This window comes from Mercenaria mercenaria, chromosome 6 (assembly GCF_021730395.1).
Source record: "Mercenaria mercenaria strain notata chromosome 6, MADL_Memer_1, whole genome shotgun sequence".
In the NCBI taxonomy this organism is placed as follows: Eukaryota; Metazoa; Mollusca; class Bivalvia; order Venerida; family Veneridae; genus Mercenaria; species Mercenaria mercenaria.
The window spans coordinates 84994320-85014523 of NC_069366.1; the positions used below are offsets into that span (position 1 = coordinate 84994320).

At 36.4% G+C, this 20204-nt stretch overlaps 1 protein-coding gene across 3 annotated transcripts in view; it reads left to right on the plus strand.

Moving 5' to 3' along the window:
* LOC123549887 (nuclear factor of activated T-cells 5-like) overlaps positions 1 to 20204 on the plus strand; it is a 94820-nt gene that overhangs the window by 61276 nt on the left and 13340 nt on the right. For all 3 annotated transcript variants that reach the window (XM_053546515.1, XM_053546514.1, XM_053546516.1), the window contains exons 6-10: positions 488 to 679; positions 3366 to 3556; positions 6699 to 6871; positions 9554 to 9750; positions 10159 to 10285. In XM_053546515.1, the coding sequence (XP_053402490.1) occupies positions 488 to 679; positions 3366 to 3556; positions 6699 to 6871; positions 9554 to 9750; positions 10159 to 10285 (880 nt within the window). The remainder of the gene's footprint in view (positions 1 to 487; positions 680 to 3365; positions 3557 to 6698; positions 6872 to 9553; positions 9751 to 10158; positions 10286 to 20204) is intronic.

Consider the following 20204-nt stretch of genomic DNA (forward strand, 5'->3'; position numbering starts at 1 on the left):
GTTGTGCCATTCAGTGACCAAGTTGTGCCATTCATTAACCATGTTGTGCCGTTCAGTTACCAAGTTGTGCCATCCATTAACCAGGTGGTGTCAATCAGTAGGCAAGTTGTGCCATCCATTAACCAGGTGGTGTCAATCAATAGGCAAGTTGTGCCATGCAAAAATGTTGAATTATAACAAAAAATAATGTGATTGATCCAATCACATAGGAAATACATGTGATCATGATTTGCCATGACCTTACCATATTAATGTGTATGGTTGAAATATTTGAGGAGCATTCAGTGCAATCTCATACCAGTAGGAGCTTCAAGTAGTCTTGCAGAGTCAAGTGTTGTGACATTTTCTTCCTTGCCGATTATTATGTAAACAAACTAGTGAAAGTGGTAGACATTCAGTATTTTTCTGTTATTAAAATTATAGGTTTGCACTTAATCTACAAGTTAAACCACCATGAAATGAAATCTGTCTTGCGTTCCAACTTTAGGTTAAGCAGCAGAGAGAACGTTTAAGAAGAGCAAAGGAACCGATTTTGAGCCAGGCTTTCCCTGCAAAAATCCATGGTTATGAGTTGCGTATTCTACAACAGCCAGAGGAACAACACAGGGCACGGTACTTGACAGAGGGCAGCCGAGGGTCAGTGAAAAATAGGAACGGGACTGCATATCCACAGGTCAAGGTAAAAGAGCGTTTTTTTCCCACAAAGAGATCAGGTGGAAATCTGTTGGAAACAGCAGATGATGTTGGACAAATCACAGATGTTGAAAATACGTTAACTGATAAATCTTCATTTTTGTTCATAGTTTAATGGAAAGGTTTGTGTTGAACATTGACAGTGAAAAGTTACCTTGATAAAAGCTGTGGCAGTACACCTTATAGCTAGACTTTTTGAAAAATAGTGATGACTATTCAACTCATTTGAGCATCAGTGTTGATGCCTGCATTATACCTTGGTTGAAGTTTTTATGCATTTATTACATTGAACTTCACAAAGTTCTTTCTAGTCTGCAGGGTCTTTTACATAACAAGTTAAATAAGTCAGGATTTAAGTTATTACAACTCTAAATTGATTTTGATTGGAATAATTGGCAAAATTTGGTTAAAGTTTTGATTTAAAATTACTGACAAGTTATATCCTAGGAACAAATGCATGATAATGGATTGAAACTTTTGCAAGCCATCTTTCTCATCAAATAAACTTACGTAGCCATGCTAGAAAAATCTTGGCTGAAATTAATTCAAATTGTGGCACTTTGACTTAAAAAATTTGGTTGAAGTTTTGCCAGCAAGCAGTTGTCATTGCCATATAAAATTTAAACAGGAGTAAAATAACTTTTTAGCTCACCTGTCACAAAGTGACAAGGTGAGCTTTTGTGATCGCGCGGTGTCCATCGTCCGTGCGTCCGTAAACTTTTCCTTGTGACATCTCTAGAGGTCACATTTTTCATGGGATCTTTATGAAAATGAGTCAGAATGTTCATCTTGGTAAATTCTAGGTCAAGTTCGAAACAAGGTCACGTGCCATCAAAAACTAGGTCAGTAGGTCTAAAAATAGAAAAACCTTGTGACCTCTCTAGAGGCCATAATTTTCAATGGATCTACATGAAAATTGGTCAGAATGTTCACCTTGATGATATCTAGGTCAAGTTCGAAACTGGGTCACGTGCGGTCAAAAACTAGGTCAGTAGGTCTAAAAATAGAAAAACCTTGTGACCTCTCTAGAGGCCATATATTTCATAAAAACTTCATGAAAATTGGTCAGAATGTTCATCTTGATGATATCTAGGTAAAGTTCGAAACTGGCTAATGTGCCATCAAAAACTCGGTCAGGAGGTCTAAAAATAGAAAAACCTTGTGACCTCTCAAGAGGCCATATATTTCACAAGATCTTCATGAAAATTGGTCAGAACGTTCACCTTGATGATATCTAGATCAAGTTTGAAACTGGGTCAAGTACGGTCAAAAACTAGGTCAGTAGGTCTAAAAATAGAAAAACCTTGTGACATTTCTAGAGGCCATATATTTCACAAGATCTTCATGAAAATTGGTCAGAATGTTCACCTTGATGATATCTAAGTCAAGTTTGAAAATGGGTCACGTGCCATTAAAAACTAAGTCATAGGTCAGATAATAGAAAAACCTTGTGACCTCTCTAGAGGCCATATTTTCCATGGGATCTGTATGAAAGTTGGTCTGAATGTTCATCTTGATGATATCTAGGTCAAGTTCGAAAGTGGGTCACGTGCCTTCAAAAACTAGGTCAGTAGGTCAAATAATAGAAAAACCTTGTGACCTCTCTAAAGGCCACATTTTTCCATGGATCTTTATGAAAGTTGGTCTGAATGTTCATCTTGATGATATTGAGGTCAAGTTCGAAACAGGGTCATGTGCGGTCAAAAACTAGGTCAGTAAGTCTAAAAAGAAAAACCTTGTGACCTCTCTAGAGGCCATACTTGTGAATGGATCTCCATAAAAATTGGTCAGAATGTTCATCTTGATGATATCTAGGTCAAGTTCGAAAGTGGGTCACATGCCGTCAAAAAGTAGGTCAGTAGGTCAAATAATGAAAAAACGTTGTGACCTCTCTAGAGGCCATATTTTTCATGGGATCTGTATGAAAGTTGGTCTGAATGTTTATCTTGATGATATCTAGGTCAAGTTTGAAACTGGGTCAACTGCGATCAAAAACTAGGTCAGTAGGTCTTGAACTAGAAAAACCTTGTGACCTCTCTAGAGGCGATACCCTTGAAGGGATCTTCATGAAAATTGGTCAGAATGTTCACCTTGATGATATCTAGGTCAAGTTTGAAACTGGGTCATGTGCCTTAAAAAACTAGGTCAATAGGTCAAATAATAGAAAAACCTTGTGACCTCTCTAGAGACCATATTTTTCAATGGATCTTCATGAAAATTGGTCAGAATTTTTATATTGATAATATCTAGGTCAAGTTCAAAACTGGGTCACATGAGCTCAAAAACTAGGTCGCTATGTCAAATAATAGAAAAAACGACGTCATACTCAAAACTGGGTCATGTGGGAAGAGGTGAGCGATTCAGGACCATCATGGTCCTCTTGTTACATAATTTCTATCTGTTCTCGCCTGACTAAAATGAAAGTTTTGGCCAATATTTGATTAAAAAATCGTCGAAAAGTTGAGCACGCTGTCTTATTCACACATGGCGGTATGGTGTTTAATGTAGTAAATAAAGATGGCTCTATTAACATTTTGATTTGATGAAATATTTTAGAGGAATATTTGGACCAAAGTTAAAAGTACTTAATTGACATAATTAAGGAAAACCATGCTAAGAGTCGTAACGTATGGAAAATCTAAAGACTAAAAAATAGCTTGTATTATTTTCAGCTGTTTGGTCACACAGGAGAAGCAACTCTGCAGGTTTTCATTGGCAATGACAGCGGACGTGTTCGACCACATGGGTTTTACCAAGCATGTAAAGTTTGTGGGAAGAACTCGACCATGTGCACAGAGAAAGATATTGATGGCACAACAGTAATTGAAATAGAATTGCAGTCCGGAAATGACATGACTGCAACGTATGTATAGATTGTAATTATTTAGGGTCTTTTGTTTTTAGCTCACCTGTCACAAAGTGACAAGGTGAGCTTTTGTGATCGCGCAGCGTCCGTCGTCCGTGCGTAAACTTTTGCTTGTGACCACTCTAGAGGTCACATTTTTCATGGGATCTTTATGAAAGTTGGTCAGAATGTTCAACTTCACGATATCTAGGTCAAGTTCAAAACTGGGTCACGTGCGGTCAAAAACTAGGTCAGTAGGTCTAAAAATAGAAAAACCTTGTGACCTCTCTAGAGGCCATATATTTAACAAGATCTTCGTGAAAATTGGTGAGAATGTTCACCTTGATGATATCTAGGTCAAGTTTGAAACTGGGTCACGTGCCATCAAAAACTAGGTCAGTAGGTCAAATAATAGAAAAACCTTGTGACCTCTCTAAAGGCCATATTTTTCATGGGATCTTTATGAAATTTGGTCAGAATGTTCACCTTGATGATATCTAGATCAAGTTTGAAACTAGGTCACGTGCGGTCAAAAACTAGATCAGTAGGTCTAAAAATAGAAAAACCTTGTGACCTCTCTAGAGGCCATATATTTAACAAAATCTTCGTGAAAATTGGTGAGAATGTTCACCTTGATGATATCTAGGTCAAGTTTGAAACTGGGTCACGTGCCGTCAAAAACTAGGTCAGTAGGTCAAATTATAGAAAAACCTTGTGACCTCTCTAAAGGCCATATTTTTCATGGGATCTTTATGAAATTTGGTCAGAATGTTCACCTTGATGATATCTAGATCAAGTTTGAAACTAGGTCACGTGCGGTCAAAAACTAGGTCAGTAGGTCTAAAAATAGAAAAACCTTGTGACCTCTCTAGAGGCCATATATTTCAAAGATCTTCATGAAAATTGCTCAGAATGTTCATTTTGATGATATCCAGGTCAGGTTTGAAACTGGGTCACGTGCCTTCAAAAACTAGGTCAGTAGGTCAAATAATAGAAAAACCTTGTGACCTCTTTAAAGGCCATATTTTTCATGGGATCTGTATGAAAGTTGGTCTGAATGTTTATCTTGATGATTTCTAGGTCCAGTTCGAAACTGGGTCACATGCGGTCAAAAACTAGGTCAGTAGGTCTAAAAATAGAAAAACCTTGTGACCTCTCTATAGGCCATACTTTTGAATGGATCTTCATAAAAATTGGTCAGAATGTTCATCTTGATGATATCTAGGTCAAATTCGAAAGTAGGTCACATGTCATCAAAAAGTAGGTCAGTAGGTCAAAGAATGAAAAAACCTTGTGACCTCTCTAGAGGTCATATTTTTTATGGGATCTGTATGAAAGTTAGTCTGAATGTTTATCTTGATGATATATAGGTCAGGTTTGAAACTGGGTCAACTGCGATCAAAAACTAGGTCAGTAGGTCTTAAGATCGAAAAACCTTGTGACCTCTCTTAGAGGCCATACCCTTGAATGGATCTTCATGAAAACTGGTCAGAATATTCACCTTGATGATATCTAGGTCAAGTTTGAAACTGGGTCACGTGCCATCAAAAACTAGGTCAGTAGGTCAAATAATAAAAAAGCCTTGTGACCTCTCTAGAGGCCATACTTTTCATGGGATCTGTATGAAAGTTGGTCTGAATGTTCATCTTGATGATATCAAGGTCAAGTTTGAAACTGGGTCAACTGCGGTCAAAATCTAGGTCATTAGGTCTAAAATTTGAAAAATCTTTTGACCTCTCTAGAGGCCATACTTTTCAGTGGATCTTCATGAAAATTGGTCAGAATTTTTATCTTTATGATATCTAGGTCAAGCTCAAAACTGGGTCACAGGAGCTCAAAACCTAGGTCATTTTGTCAAATAATAGAAAAAACGACGTCATACTCAAAACTGGGTCATGCGGGAACTGGTGAGCGATTCAGAACCATCATTGTCCTCTTGTCTATTAACCTTTAACATGCTGGACATGACTGATTTTGCCTTTGTGGCCAGTGTACATCATGATCAGCCTGCACATCTGTGAAGTCTGATCATGATCTGCACTGTTCGCCATTCCGTCAGTAACTTTTTGGTATGCACCCCTTTTAACAGTTAATGGTACTGTCCAAATTGAAAGGTGGACAAGTTTATTAAAGAAATTTAGCAGGATAAGGGTTAAAGAAAATTGATATTCTGGTTTTATTTCAGTACTTCCACTTTGGGTATAAATAATAGATATTGAATTATGTAAAATAGTATACACTTGCTTTATGACTTGACGGTCAATAGTCAAAACTATTGCCAGAGGTCTGAAGGACAGCTCTAGGGCCAATATTTTTGTCTGTTGACTGCCAAGTCATTCAATAAGTGTTTTGTTACTTGACATCAGAAATAAATTTTCCCAGTGTTTATTTTAATTTTCTTATTTATTAGCAGAGTAAACATGTGTTAAATATGCCCTAGTCATGCAGTACTAACTATGAACCAGTGATTTATATAATGATACTGATCATTCCTTGAAAATACAATTAAAAATTTTAACTCATCAGTTATTTTCTAAATGTTTATGATTTTACGAGTAATGAAATGTGAAAAAATTATATAAATAACCACATGATTTTTTTATTGTTCTACATAAATCAATATATTGTCTGTGCAGTTTTAAGTAATTTTCAGAGTGTTTACTCTATCAGGCGAAAGATTAAATCTACTTGCTACATAAGCGATTTGCTAAAAGCTGGTATTTATGTCTCCCACCACACAGTGGTGTGGGAGACATATTGATTTACTCCTGTCCGTGTGTGTGTGTATCTGTCACAAAGCTTGTCGGCACTCTAAGTCGAACATTTCTCATCCGATCTTCACCAAACTTGAACAAAATGTGTTTGCCAATAAGTGCTTGGCCAAGTTCGATAACTAGCCAAATCAGCCCAGGCACTTGGGAATTATGGCCCTTGAATTACCAAAAAATGCTCAGATTTCTTGCACCTTTTTGACCTCAAAAGGACCCTTATACAAATTTTAAAAGTAGTATATGGGTCTTTTTGATATCAAAAAAGAGCATGCCCATGTGCTCTAAGTAAACAGTATATAAACACTGACTTACTATTTAGATGATTAGGCAGTTGTGGGAGACATGCGCTTTTCTCAAAAGCAGCTCTAGTTTATTCATCTGTTTTATAGGATTGACTGTGTTGGAATACTAAAGTTGAGGAATGCTGATGTTGAACAGCGTATTGGAATTGCTAAAGCCAAGAAGAAGAGTACAAAAGCTAGGATGATATTTCGAGTGACATTTCAGAAGCCATGTGGTAGCCCACAGGTCCTTCAAGTGGCGTCCTCAACCATCCTTTGCAGTATGTGCCATATTTTTTACGACTTCAATGTTTACTGTAAAAAATATCAACTGTAATTTTCACCCTAGATGTTAAAATTGTATTACACATACCATGATTGCAGGGATCATCCTAGGTCAAAATTTTAGGGAGAAGTGACTTCTCCCTCCACAGAATTTAGGGAGAAGTTGAGGAATTTAAGGAGAAGAATCGGCATAGCATTCAGTTTCCTGCCTATATATATCCACTTTCTATGGATCTAACTGTAACTTATAAACAGTAATTATTTAAGGAAATTGATTCTTGCATTATTATTTTCATGAATTTCTAAATAAAGTATAAACTTAGCTATGAAAAAGTCGCCTTTAAATTTTTATCTGAAATTTACATGTCTGAAACTCGTAATTTAACAGGTGCACGATCAAAACGCCGTGAAATTTTTCATTCATATTTCGATTCTCGTGCTTTTATAATGCCTGATTTTTGCATCAACTTGTTCAGATTTATACATTTAATTTATTTATTCATTTATTTTTTTCGAAAATAATAACAAATTCGTAGGTAATGGTGATATTTTTACAATATTTTGTACAGCAGTTCTGACGTCCGCGAAATCACTTTTTATCCACAGTACCCGAGCAATTCATTTACAGAAATTGACCGTAATCATGGTAATTGAAATAAATTTTGAAGTAATCTTTAATAAAATGAAGGAATAATATACAATTGTTGCATAAGATCATGTTCTCGTAAAGTTTATCGGCTTTTACACGCCGATTAAAAATTTTCAAAATGACGGCGGCTTACAATATTATTGATTGACACTGTGGGATATTAGCGCTACGATTGGCTGATGTTTGACAGGCAAGTAGGCGGGGTTGACTATGGATTTATCGGTAATTTAATCTAGAATATGCATAAAGTTTTACAACTTTAAGTAAACAGATAATAAGTCGCTGAAAAACTCGGCGATTCTGATTTCGCCCGGAGGCGATAATAAGGCGAAGTGGCCGACTTTAAAGCGACGATATCGCTCAAATCGCCTTGTAGGATGATCCCTGGATTGGTGTGGGGCAGGCCAGGTGGTTAACCCTTATCATGCTGGACATGATTGGTTCCGCCTTTGTGACCAGTGTAGATCTTGATCAGCCTGCACATCCGTGCAGTCTGATCAAGATTTGCACTGTTCGCCTTTCAGTCAGTATCTTTTTGGTAAGCACCCCATTTAACAGTCAGTGGTATTGTCCAAATTGAAAGATTGACCAGTTCATTATAGAAATTTAGCAGGGTAAGGGTTAAGATTTTTGACTTCTGATACTTGGCCCATACTGATGTTTGTTTGAAACCATGTTTTGGTTGTAGAATTCTTTTATGATCAGAATCTCATCCAGATGACTTACACAAGGTTGCGGGTGCTACCCAGGTGCTGGTCAGTGCTTGAAGTAATGCGTGGAGGGACACCTTAGGTCTTCCTCAACCTTCAAAAGCTGGAAAGTTGCCAGTTGGCAGTGATGCGAAACTGACCAAAAACAAAACATTCCTCCTTGGTTGTATACTAAAGCTTTCCAGCACTCCACTATTTTTAGATATGTGGGTTAGGATTTTTGCAACAAGAGAACATGCTTCATTTTCCAAAAGAGTTTCTAAAAAAACACCAAAAAACTACTGAATATTGAATGAAACAGTATATCATAAATGGTATTAGGTTATGTTTGTACAATAACACTAAAATGTTACAGATATAAAGCTATAAGAAGTAGGAATTAATTGTATTTTTGTTAAAGTTTAATGGTAAGCTGGGACGTTTATTTTCAGCTTGATGCAATATTTTTAATTTGTTAATATTTATGATTTACATGAAAGAAGGCATAACTCTTCAAGATGTGTTACATTTATGGAAGTTTTAGATGCTACAATATAATTCTTTCTAAGCCAGTGCTTTGGGGCATTAGAGGTGTTGCACATTTCATTACCAGCTTCCAAAGGATCTTCTGACAGATTCTATTAGCTCGACTATTCAAAGAATAGTCTAGCTATTCTACTCACCCTGGCATCGGCGGTGGCGGTGTCGCCAAGAAAAAACGACGTCATACTCAAAACTGGGTCATGTGGGAAGAGGTGAGCGATTCAGGACCATCATGGTCCTCTTGTTCTTTTTTCCATGTCAATAACCAACCTCACAGGATCAAGTCCCAGACCTCTGACATGTATTTTGGCCAAATTATGCCCCCTTTTGGACTTAGAAAATCCTGGTTAAAGTTCAAAACTAATGCAGATATTGATTTGAAACTTCACTTGTGTCTTCAGGGTTATAAAACTAGGCGAAAGCGTCAATTCCCATAACTCTGGCCTGCTTTTTGGCCAAAATATGCCCCCTTTTGGACTTAGAAAATCCTGGTTAAAGTTTTGCATGCATGTTACTATCTCCAAAATTAATGCATATACTGGATTGAAACTCTATAGATATTTTAACATTTAGAATAATATTCCTGCTTCAGGGACAACAGTTCGAATAGTCGAGCATTGGCTGTCTTATGGACAGCTCTTGTTAGATAAGCATTGAACAGATATGGAAATCATTTTGAAAACTGTAACTACTTATGTCAGTGAAGTGTATGGCTTTTGTTTGAGAATTTTTAAGTAAGCATATGAAAGAATAATTTTTCTGCATCATTTTATTTATGAACTTTTTTCTAACTGTAGCCCAGCCAGTTGGACAGCCAGAGATATGCAAGATGAGTTTGAAAGAGTGCTCTGTATCTGGCGGGGAAGAGTTGTACATCATCGGGAAGAATTTCCTAAGGGGAACACACATACTATTTCAGCAAGCTAGTGAGGATGAGACAGGGATTACTGTATGGCAGAAAGAAGGAGAAATTGATAAGGATTATTTCCAGACGGTAATTTGTTAATAGTATGAAAATTGGAAAGGTGGGAGTGGAAAAGGTCAAAATGCATCTTTATTTATATGCGCTTAAACTTCTTCCATTTTTTCTCCAAGAGGTGTAAGTCTGAACATGTTTCATTGTCGCTGTTGTTCAGTTTTTACAAGTTTGGATAAATTTACAATTCGAGGTGTGAATCTGATATGAAAAAAATCTTGAGTGCATACAGATAAAATTTCTTGTACTTGTCAGTATTATGGATGCAAGCCGTTGCTCTATGGCTTTGTTTACTTATTGCAATTTTGTTTTCATTGGCAATGTCATTTGCGACATATTACAAGCTTCTGTATCATTTAGATACTCACTGATGAATTTGTGGTGTTGAAAAAATAAACATACTATAGTTTGTGATCTAAATTGCAGACCCATATGATAGTTACAGTTCCAGAGTATGGAGGTACAACATTCACAGGGGAGAAGGTAGAGTGTCAGGTTGTCGTCAACAGTGGTGGTAAGCTGAGCGACCCGCAGCCGTTTTTCTACAAACCAGGTAAGATGCTTATTCATTATTTGGTCTTCTCACAATCATACAGCCCACCCATCACTCTTTCATCCTGTGAGTGTTTCATTCTATCAATACATTTAATTGTCAGTTAAATGATTTCATGTCGTAAAAAAAAAGATTTTAGCATTTTGTGACAGCAAGAAAACCCATTTAAGTGAAAGTTAAATAATCATTCTTTTGTACTGTGTTTTTAAACGTTCCATTTGTCCGTTAGAAACAAAGCGAGTCCGGAGTCTTTACGGATAAATTATTCAGTCAATATTGTGTACCTCAAAGATAAATTGTCAGTGTAGTTTTTTACTTAAAAGAAAATTTTGTTCAGAATGGCTTTCCTGTCGGCATAGTAGAGATACTGGGTGGAAATTCCAACCAGTACCCTCATTTTTCATATTGGATCTTGTGTTATTATTATGTCTGTGTGAGCTGATGGTTATGTGAAAAACGGGCTTTATGCATGCGAATTTGTTATCAGTCATAGATGAAAACGGGACAGATTTGTCCGGCTACTACCAGCATTTTTTGCCGACACGAAAGACAACTTGCCACTGTTGCAAGTTCAGTAAACAGTCAGTTTTAAAAACATACACTCACAGTATTAAAGAGTACAAATGTCTGTTGATTGCATCTTTTAGTAAATCTAGGATAAAATTATAGTCCAACAGCCAGAAATATTACCCATGAACTTGTCTATAAGTTGCTGATTCCCTGGTCAAGACATAATCCATTTAAAAAAATTAGGTTGCCAAAAATGACACATGCTCATAAAGTTCGAAAGCTTCAAAGTCCACATGTTGTCCCCCTAACCGTGATTCTCTTGAAATATTTTTATCCAGTCAGATCTTTTCTTACCAGTTAAGGATGGCATGGAATTTAGTTATGGTGTGATTATGTAGAAAATGTAACTCCTTGACGAATCAAAGATGACTTGTCGCTTTTTCATTATGCTCCGAAACGGTTGTATCATACTAAATAATGACCTTAGCACATTGGTAGGATGTCATAAAATTGGTCAATTTTAGCTGAAGATGACATCATAAATGTAAATACTTTCCTCATGATTTGTAGAAGTGCTACTTCTTAGTCACATTTCATGTAAGTTTGAATACCACTTGAATGTTTTTATTAATCCCCCGCCGTGGTGGAGGGATTTCCCCGCCGTGGTGGAGGGATTATAGGAATGGTCTGCGTCCGTCCTTCCGTCCGTAACAAAGTCGTGTCCGGTCCATATCTCCTAAACCCCTTGAAGGATTTTCATGAAACTTGGGTCAAATGATCACCTCATCAAGAAGATGTGCAGAACCCATGAGTCAACCTTGTCGGTTCAAGGTCAAGGTCACAACTCAAGGTCAAAGGTTTGAGCCTGCCATTTTGTGTCCGCTCTGTATCTCCTAAACCCCTTGAAGGAATTTTATAAAACTTGGGTCAAATGATCACCTCATCAAGATGATGTGCAGAACCCATGAGTCAGCCATGCTAGCTGAAGGTCAAGGTCACAACTTAGGGTCAAACGTTTGAGCCTTCCATTTTGTGTCCTCTCTATATCTCTTAAACCCCTTGAAGGAATTTTTTAAAACATGGGTCAAATGATCACCTCATGAAGACGATGTGCAGAACCCATGAGTCAATCATGCCGGCTCAAGGTCAAGGTCACAACTTAGGGTCAAAGGTTTGAGCCTTCCATTTTGTGTCCGCTCTATATCTCCTAAACCCCTTGCAGGATTTTCATCAAACTTGGGTCAAACGATCACCTCATCAAAGCGATGTGCAGAACTTATGAGTCAGCCATGTCGGCTCAAGGTCAAGGTCACAACTGAAGGTCAAAGGTTTGAGCCTTCCATTTCATGTCCGCTCTATATCTCCTAAACCCCTTGAAGGAATTTTATAAAACTTGGGTCAAATGATTACCTCATCAGAACGATGTGCAGAAATTATGAGTCAACCATGCGAGCTCAAGGTCAAGGTCACAACTAAGGGTCAAAGGTTTGAGCCTTCTTCCATGTGGTGTCCACTCTGTATCTCCTTAACCCCTTGAAGGATTTTCATCAAACTTTGGTCAAATGATCACCTCATCAAGAACTCATGAGTCAGCCATGTCAACTCAAGGTCAAGGTCACAACTGAAGGTCAAAGGTTTCAGCTCTTTATCTCCTAAACCCCTTGAAGGATTTTCATGAAACTTTGGTCAAATGATCACCTCATCAAGACATTGTGCAGAATTCATGAGTCAGCCATGTCAGTTCAAGGTCAAGGTCACAGCTAAAATCAAAGTTTTACCCTTTCACTATCCATAGCAGTGGCGGGGGATTTAGCTGTCTTTCAGACTGCCTTGTTAATTTTTGTTATAGAAGAATGTGACATGTAACATTGTCTTACTTAGGTCAAGGTCAGTCTAATCACAATGTATTTTATGTGAAAATCTTTCACAGCCGAGACTGTTATCAGTTACATTTAAAAAAAAACTTGATTTTAAAGTGAAAACATGTCGCAATAAATTTTTAGAAAAAAAAAATCAAATTCAAATGTTATGGATTTTCTGTGCTGTTAGGACAATCCCCATATTTTGGCTAAAAGCTTTTGCTATCAAAAAAAAAAGAAAAGAACCATTGGTCCAAAATTTTCAATGCATCAATCTGACTGGGCGGGCAATCGTTTGAAGCTGGCTTTAACGAGCAATTTCTCTTACACCTGAAACATTTTTTCACCACTTTTTATAATATCTGTGCCTTCTCTATTAATCAGCGGAAACCGTTATTATGCTGCTACATTGATGTAAGGTTTCACTGTTTCTAAAAAGCTGGCATTGTGAGAAACATACTGCCCTTACCAGAAAACCAAAATAATACAAAATCTACCAAATGCGTCATTTTTACAAGTTTGATACTATAAGTTTGTGTGTTTACAATAGATCTTGGATTTAGGATTAATTGTTTTGTGCTTTCATCTAGGTCTTACTTACTGGGAATTTTCAAAATTGGTAAGGGCTGTATAAACCCTTTCACCACCAAACAGCAACTGTTCGTACACCAAAATACTGAAAGAAATTTATCCCTGTTAATGTGGTAAAAGGGTGTAACTGGGCTCGACAGATTCTTCAAAAGCAACTTGTTCTGTAGGACGAGTTGCCTAGAATTTTCACTCATCCAGCTACAATTTGTACTTGTCCTGCAGTTCACTTAGGAAACAATTTTTTTTACAGACAGCTTTCATATCAAAGGCCATGAAAAACGGTATATACCAGAATCTTGTTCTGAACTACAGAGAGTCTAGGTAGTGGGAACATAATGCAGTTCTATAACGGAGCAGGGCATATTTAAAGCTGCAGACTTATAAATAAACTTTTGTTTTAGATCTTCTAGCTATCAGGTTTCTTCATGGCTCTGTTTTAATTGAATTTATGATAATTTTTTCATCAGAAATTCCACTTGTACTGCAGGACGAGTTCTACAGCAAATTCCACTCGCCCGGATCTGATTTCTGCTCATATTGCGGTTATATAGCGGATGAGTGGATTTGCCGAGCCCTATATAATTATAGACTGAGAAATATTCATTATTTCTGCAAGACTTCTGGGTGCAAAGCTAATTATCTTATTATTACATACTCATTTACACTTATATGCTAACACTTGTTATTTTGCCATATTCAGATTGAAAAACAGTGTTTCAAATTACTTTACAATGAAATTACCAGGCCTGGGACTTTACAGAACTAGTCCTGAAATCAGGCTTCCGACTGCCAGAATTTCCCTATGTAATTCAATTGGAAAAGGGCATTTCAGGCTTTAGAAAGTAGGTTTTCAGGCTTGTAATTTTAAATAGAATCCCAGGCCTTGTTACACTACCAATATAAAATTTACATTCCAATGTAGAAAAATTTGATGTTTAACTTCCATTCTAACTTAACAGAGTTAAAGAAAAATGTGTATGTAATAATTTTCGTGTCCAGGCTCTATTAATACTGAATTGAATTCAGAGCAAGATTTGAATTTGAAATTTTCTAAAGCTTACATCAATGTACGCAGTCGAGGCATGTCCCGAGAAATAAAGCCAGTAAACATTGACTGGTCCAGCGCTTGTTAGAGCCAGGTTTGAACGTCCATTGTTGAACATTGTTTGACATAAAATATTTGGCATCCATTCTAGTCCTGAAATAATGTAATAACAATTAGATTTCAGCTCTTATGTGTCTCGGTTTTACTCTTGTCAGTGCATATTATTGATATTTAGTGACTTGACTTTGTGTTCAGATCTTCTTATTGATATTTTAGTTACTGATGTTACCATAATTGAAGTGAAATTCAAAGAAGAGAATATTTCTAATATTGCATTTTCTGTCAAAACAAATGTCTAATGGTTAGTAATAGCCTAATAGGTACATCTGTACCTGTCCAGCTCAGCAGAGTGCACATTTTAGAGGTTGCTTGTTCAGTTCTTTGAAAGCCTACCTGGTTCAGCTCACTAGGTTAGACTCGAGATTACTGTCAACAGGTAATGAGTCTAACTGCTTTTTAATGAGTTGATAGAAGACAAGACATATAAAGTCATTTGCCCTCTTCTGCAGAATTATGTGAGGAAGTTGCCACTTACTTATGGAAAAAAAGTTTGTACTTGTACAGGTACTGATTGCCATCATATTGTATTTGGATAAGAAAAATTTTGTTAACATGTTCTTTTTTAAACTATGGCAGTATTGACTTTGACATAGTATTTAGCACCAGGCAGATGCCGAGAAACAGTTTGACACGATTTGTTCTATTAATTTATATAACTTACAATCGATTATTAGGCTAAAAAAAGTTCACTAGATGGTTAAATGCAGTCATAAATTATACTGCGTGTAACCTCTTTGCCATGTTTTGATGTTATTAAAACATAGTCACTTCGATGTCATGTCTGCCGGCTATTTGGTGCCATACATGTACCAAGAAGTAGCACTTCCCTGTTTCACCTACAAAGCCATATTTGATATATTTTAACACTCTAAATCAGTTGTACACTGCATAAAGTAATTCATTCAGGCTATTCCCTTCTGAAATTATTCTGCAGGTGTATAACCTCTTCAACTTGTTAACATGAACATGGTTCTGTTTTGTATTATTCCTTAAATGAAAAATGTGTTACCAGTTCACTGTTATCACACAACATGACATGTTAAAACTTAGAATTAAGTTTTGTCTGCGATCTTTCTCTGTGTGCCAGTCTTGAAAAGGGGAAATATTTTACAGCATTTTATATAATAATGTAAGAGTGCAAATAGTTCCATCTAAAGACCTAAGCCAAGTGGTCACTGTCTTTAATCCCATCCCTCTCACCTCAGTGGGTTCAAGCCCATTGAGAAACAGCTAGCTTGCGAAAGGTTGGTGGGTCTGCAATGGCTTGCATTTACCTGAAATATTGCACATTTAACAAACATAATTTTGAATTTTATGCCCCTGAATTAGGGCATAATAAAATTGCACATTCCGTCCATCTGTGCATCTGTGTAAATTCTTGTCCGGGCTGTGACTTCAACATTCATAGGGGGATTTGAAAATAATTTGACACAAATGTTAACCATATTGAGAAGGTCTGTCGCGCTCATGACCTGGGTCTCTCAGGTCAAGGTCACCAACTCTAACCCTAAACCCTAACCCTAGTCTGGCATATTTTGTGCAGACAACTGGAGCATTCTTGGGTATGCTTTGGCGGCATTTGTCACTAATAGTGACAGCTCTTGTTTAAAAAAACAACTTATATCAAACATTTGACAGAAAATGCAATATTTATTATGTGGACAGTGCTGTATATTGTAGCACAAAAAATAAGTGACATCTGTAAAACTGAGAAACTAATGGATGCCTATTCATCGTATGTTTTAAAACTTGTCTGGGCATTTTCGTCGAATTTATTGAGTTGGCGAAAGACAAGTAAATCTACCTGATTGGAAATATTTGCAACTGTAAAAACAAAAGGAGGTATCGTAAAATCTAGTTTTGTTTCTTTGTTATCCACCTGAGCAAGTTGTATGGAACAAACTGCATCTGGTTGCCTGGCAACGATAACTGCTTTTTCAAAAGATATAGGGTTGAATACAGTACTATGGTAACTCGTATTGAATGAAGAAGGACTTACTATTGTATTATGTCCAACCCTTATGATTGATGTGAATTACATTTTTTGTCATGTTTATGTTGCTTATAAGTTGGAGCAGCAACATTTTCAATTTATTTTTTCATTAAAACAGTTTTGTTTTTTTATTGGCTTACATCCTGAAAAAAACTTTATAATAGTATAACCTTTTGATTAAATAGATAGTAGGCTTTGGTTTTTATGTAAAAAAGGATAAAGGGATGTAAATATTTGAAAATATTCTGTCTATTAAAGTTCACAATTGCATTATTATCATAGATATAAATTTTTTGCTTGTTGTTTTGAAGAATAGGTAGAGCTAATGCACTCGCCCATTAATTGGCGTCTGCATTGAGGTCAGTCTCCTGATTTGGTTAAGTTTTTGTATGTAAGCTGGTTTCTCAGTAACTAATCGTTGGATTGGATTGAAATTTCACACACTTATTCACTGTGATGAACTGACATGCATTGCATAGTTCCTTAACTTTTTTTTCTTTTTAAAGAAATTATGTCCCTTTTTCGAATGAGCAAATTTTTGGTTAAGTATTTTGTATGTTACCTAGTATCGTGGTATCCACTTATGGAACTGGATTGACACTTCACAACACACTTGTTCACAGTGATGATCTGACATTCGTTACTCCATTTTGCATTTTACAAAATTATGCCCCTTTTCCAACTTTTGTATTCATTAATTTGACTTCCTTTAGTGACAAGGCTGTTGAATAGTTGAGCATTGCTGTCCTCTGACAGCTCTTCTTTACTTTTTTTTTAGTTTTGGGGGCAAAGCAAAAAATATGTTAGTGTTGTAGGTACTTTAAGATGCAGTTTGTTCCACAGATCACACATAATTTTGAGTGGGAGGGGTACTATTATTGCTACTAAATGTTATTATGATTTACCCCTTTAGCTTTGCGGAATAGATGCTGAGTCATAGTAACCTTGACCTTTGAAAGGTCAGACTGCAGGTCCGAGGTGCCACAAGGGTACTGTTAACCAGGTTATTTGATAATTCATGTAAATTCATATTTCCCGCCTTTTTTTTTTTTAAACTTGACCGTTTTATCTCTGTGTCTTTGTTAAACAACAAAAGTAAATGAAAATAGATCATCCCTCTTAGTTCACATGTAAAATGGAAATCTCAGGTTTCCCTAAGTTCATAGGCGAAAAAAATTAATTAACAAGATTTTCTTAAGCCAGAGTTATAAGTCTTTTTAAGGATTGGCACTATAATCTTGAATGCTCCCTTAAGTTTGATTTGTGCCATTTGATCTAATGTAACCAATAAAGATTTTTATGATTTGAGTAAAGATAATTTGGTTGTTAAGCATTTCTTGTTCAAGATAATCTAGAACATGGTAAATATTGTATTTTTGGTTGCAAGAAAGGTTTTGCCTTAGCTTGTTGAGATTTTACTTGTACTGCTCATTAATCCAGTTTCAATGTGAATTTAAGAGGGATGATTTGAGCCGTGCCATGAGAAAACCAACATAGTGGGTTTGCGACCAGCATGGATCCAGACCAGCCTGCGCATCCGCGCAGTCTGGTCAGGATCCATGCTGTTCGCTTTCAAAGCCTATTGTAATTAGAGAAACTGTTAGCGAACAGCATGGATCCTGACCAGACTGCGCGGATGCGCAGGCTGGTCTGGATCCATGCTGGTTGCAAACCAACTATGTTGGTTTTCTCATGGCGTGGCTCATTTTATTTAGAAAATATGTGTGTTTCAAGTTTTTTGAAATAAGAAATAATGTTGGTATATATATATGCAATACATGTGAATGAGGCAAACAAAGTCTTCTGTTCGGAGATTTTTTTCTGAATGTTTACATTTTTTAGTTGGTTTTGCCAGAGAAAATCAACAGAATGAAAACAGCTGAAAATGTAATGCATTTGCAATAAAGTTACAACAGTGTTCAATACCTGGAATAAATGAGACATAACTTTCAGAAGTATATGGTTTGTTATAGAAGATTTCATTGAAAAACAATACATTTGTTATAGAAGGCAGTGCTAATGGTCTTCATGATGATTTGATAAAGGACATTGTGTCTGAAATTATTTTTCCTCCAGCTCTGATTCATGTGGAGAAGTTGGCAGTTACTTGCAGAGAACAGGTTAATACAGGGACGGAATCCAGGAACGTTGGTTAGGTTAGCTTTCAGCCATTACAATGCTGTAATACTGTTGGAAAACTGCTAAATCTAAAACATACAAACAAGCAAACATGAATCAAAATGGATAGAATTAATTCTTTGCTTATTTATGGTAAAAATCTATTTAGTTAACTGTTTAAAAGGATTACTGGTCAACCAGTTATTAAAACACAAGAAATTTACATACCTTGTAAAAATATAAAGACCTGAAACACACATATTTTTAAAAGTTTTGCCTTTTAAAAGCTAGCAATCAAAAGGGCTCACAGAAAAAATTGTACTTTTTGTGAACCCTTCTGGTTGTTAGCAGGATTATTCACACACCTTTGAGACAGAGAGAAAATGCATTGTTAGGGACAAGAAATTTGGTGAGCCCATTATAGCGGCTACTGAGCCCTTTTGGTTGTTTGCTGGTAGGCTGTTGACTATGTAACATTTATGTCTGAACATTTTGTTGCATAAACAGAAAATAGTTGGTAGTAAAACAATTGTTGTTGCTGCATACAATACTAAACCATAGAAGCATGGGGTGGACATGATGGTTGGCATGGAAGGGATAAAGTATTTATAGAATTGAAACTCATTTGTTGGTCCAATATCTAAAACGTCCAATATTATTGGTCATATTTCTTGGCACTTTTTTCTTAACAACATTCCATTGGGCATGCTGTTAGGTTGCTGTCAAACACTGATGCTGTTTAAGGCATTCAGATTTCTGAATAAACAGTTCATGGGATGTATTAAAATAAAGAGATTTGCATGTGGTTTTTGAACAGCCAGTTCTTGTTTTTGGAAGATAAGCGGGTCTTGATTTATAGGTTTTGTCATAGAAAATATGTTTTAGTAAGGATAAAATACTTGTGGAACAAGAAAACGTCTTCTTAACATGTTAGATGAATAAAACTTGTTAATGTTTGCTTGTGAATGAGATCAGAGGGTCAACTGTTTCTGGAATATCCATTGTTGCTTCCAGCAATTACACACTGACTGCACTGAGACTACAGAACCATTGACAGATTTTTATTTATACTTAATGCTTACATGTACCCAGTAACTGCCTGCACCATCGTATCATAATTCTATTTCTATGAGATAGTGTAATCTTAAACCTTTTTTACCTACAAGGTAAAATTGAGGGTGAAGGTAATATGGAAACCTTGCACAGTAAGTCACCTCATTTATGTGTGTTTGTTAGTATTGATGAAATAAATAATTCATAGACCTGTTCACTGAAAATGCATGAAAGCTCCTTAGAAGCTGTTCAGCAACATGTGACCTTTCTTTAAAGGTGAACACATTGGTTAAGTGCCTTGTCAGTTGAGTTTTAGATGGCAAGGTCAAAGGTCAAGGTCGGGGTGGTTCCTCATCTTGGTCAAGTTTCTTTTATTAAATATATTAGGAAAACAGTTCTTTGTATTCAGCCCAGAATGATGGGATTTCAAAATAAATTTGAACTCATAATCACCACAATATAAAGGTGTGTTGGTTCAAAGATCATGTGGACAGTTCACAGGTCAAGGTGCAAGACTTAACTCTGATGCATTTTCTAAGCAAATTCCTTTCTGAGGCAACACTGTCATGCATGACAGAGTCCTAAACAATTTGGATAGGTTGCACAATTTAAAATATCCACAATAACCAG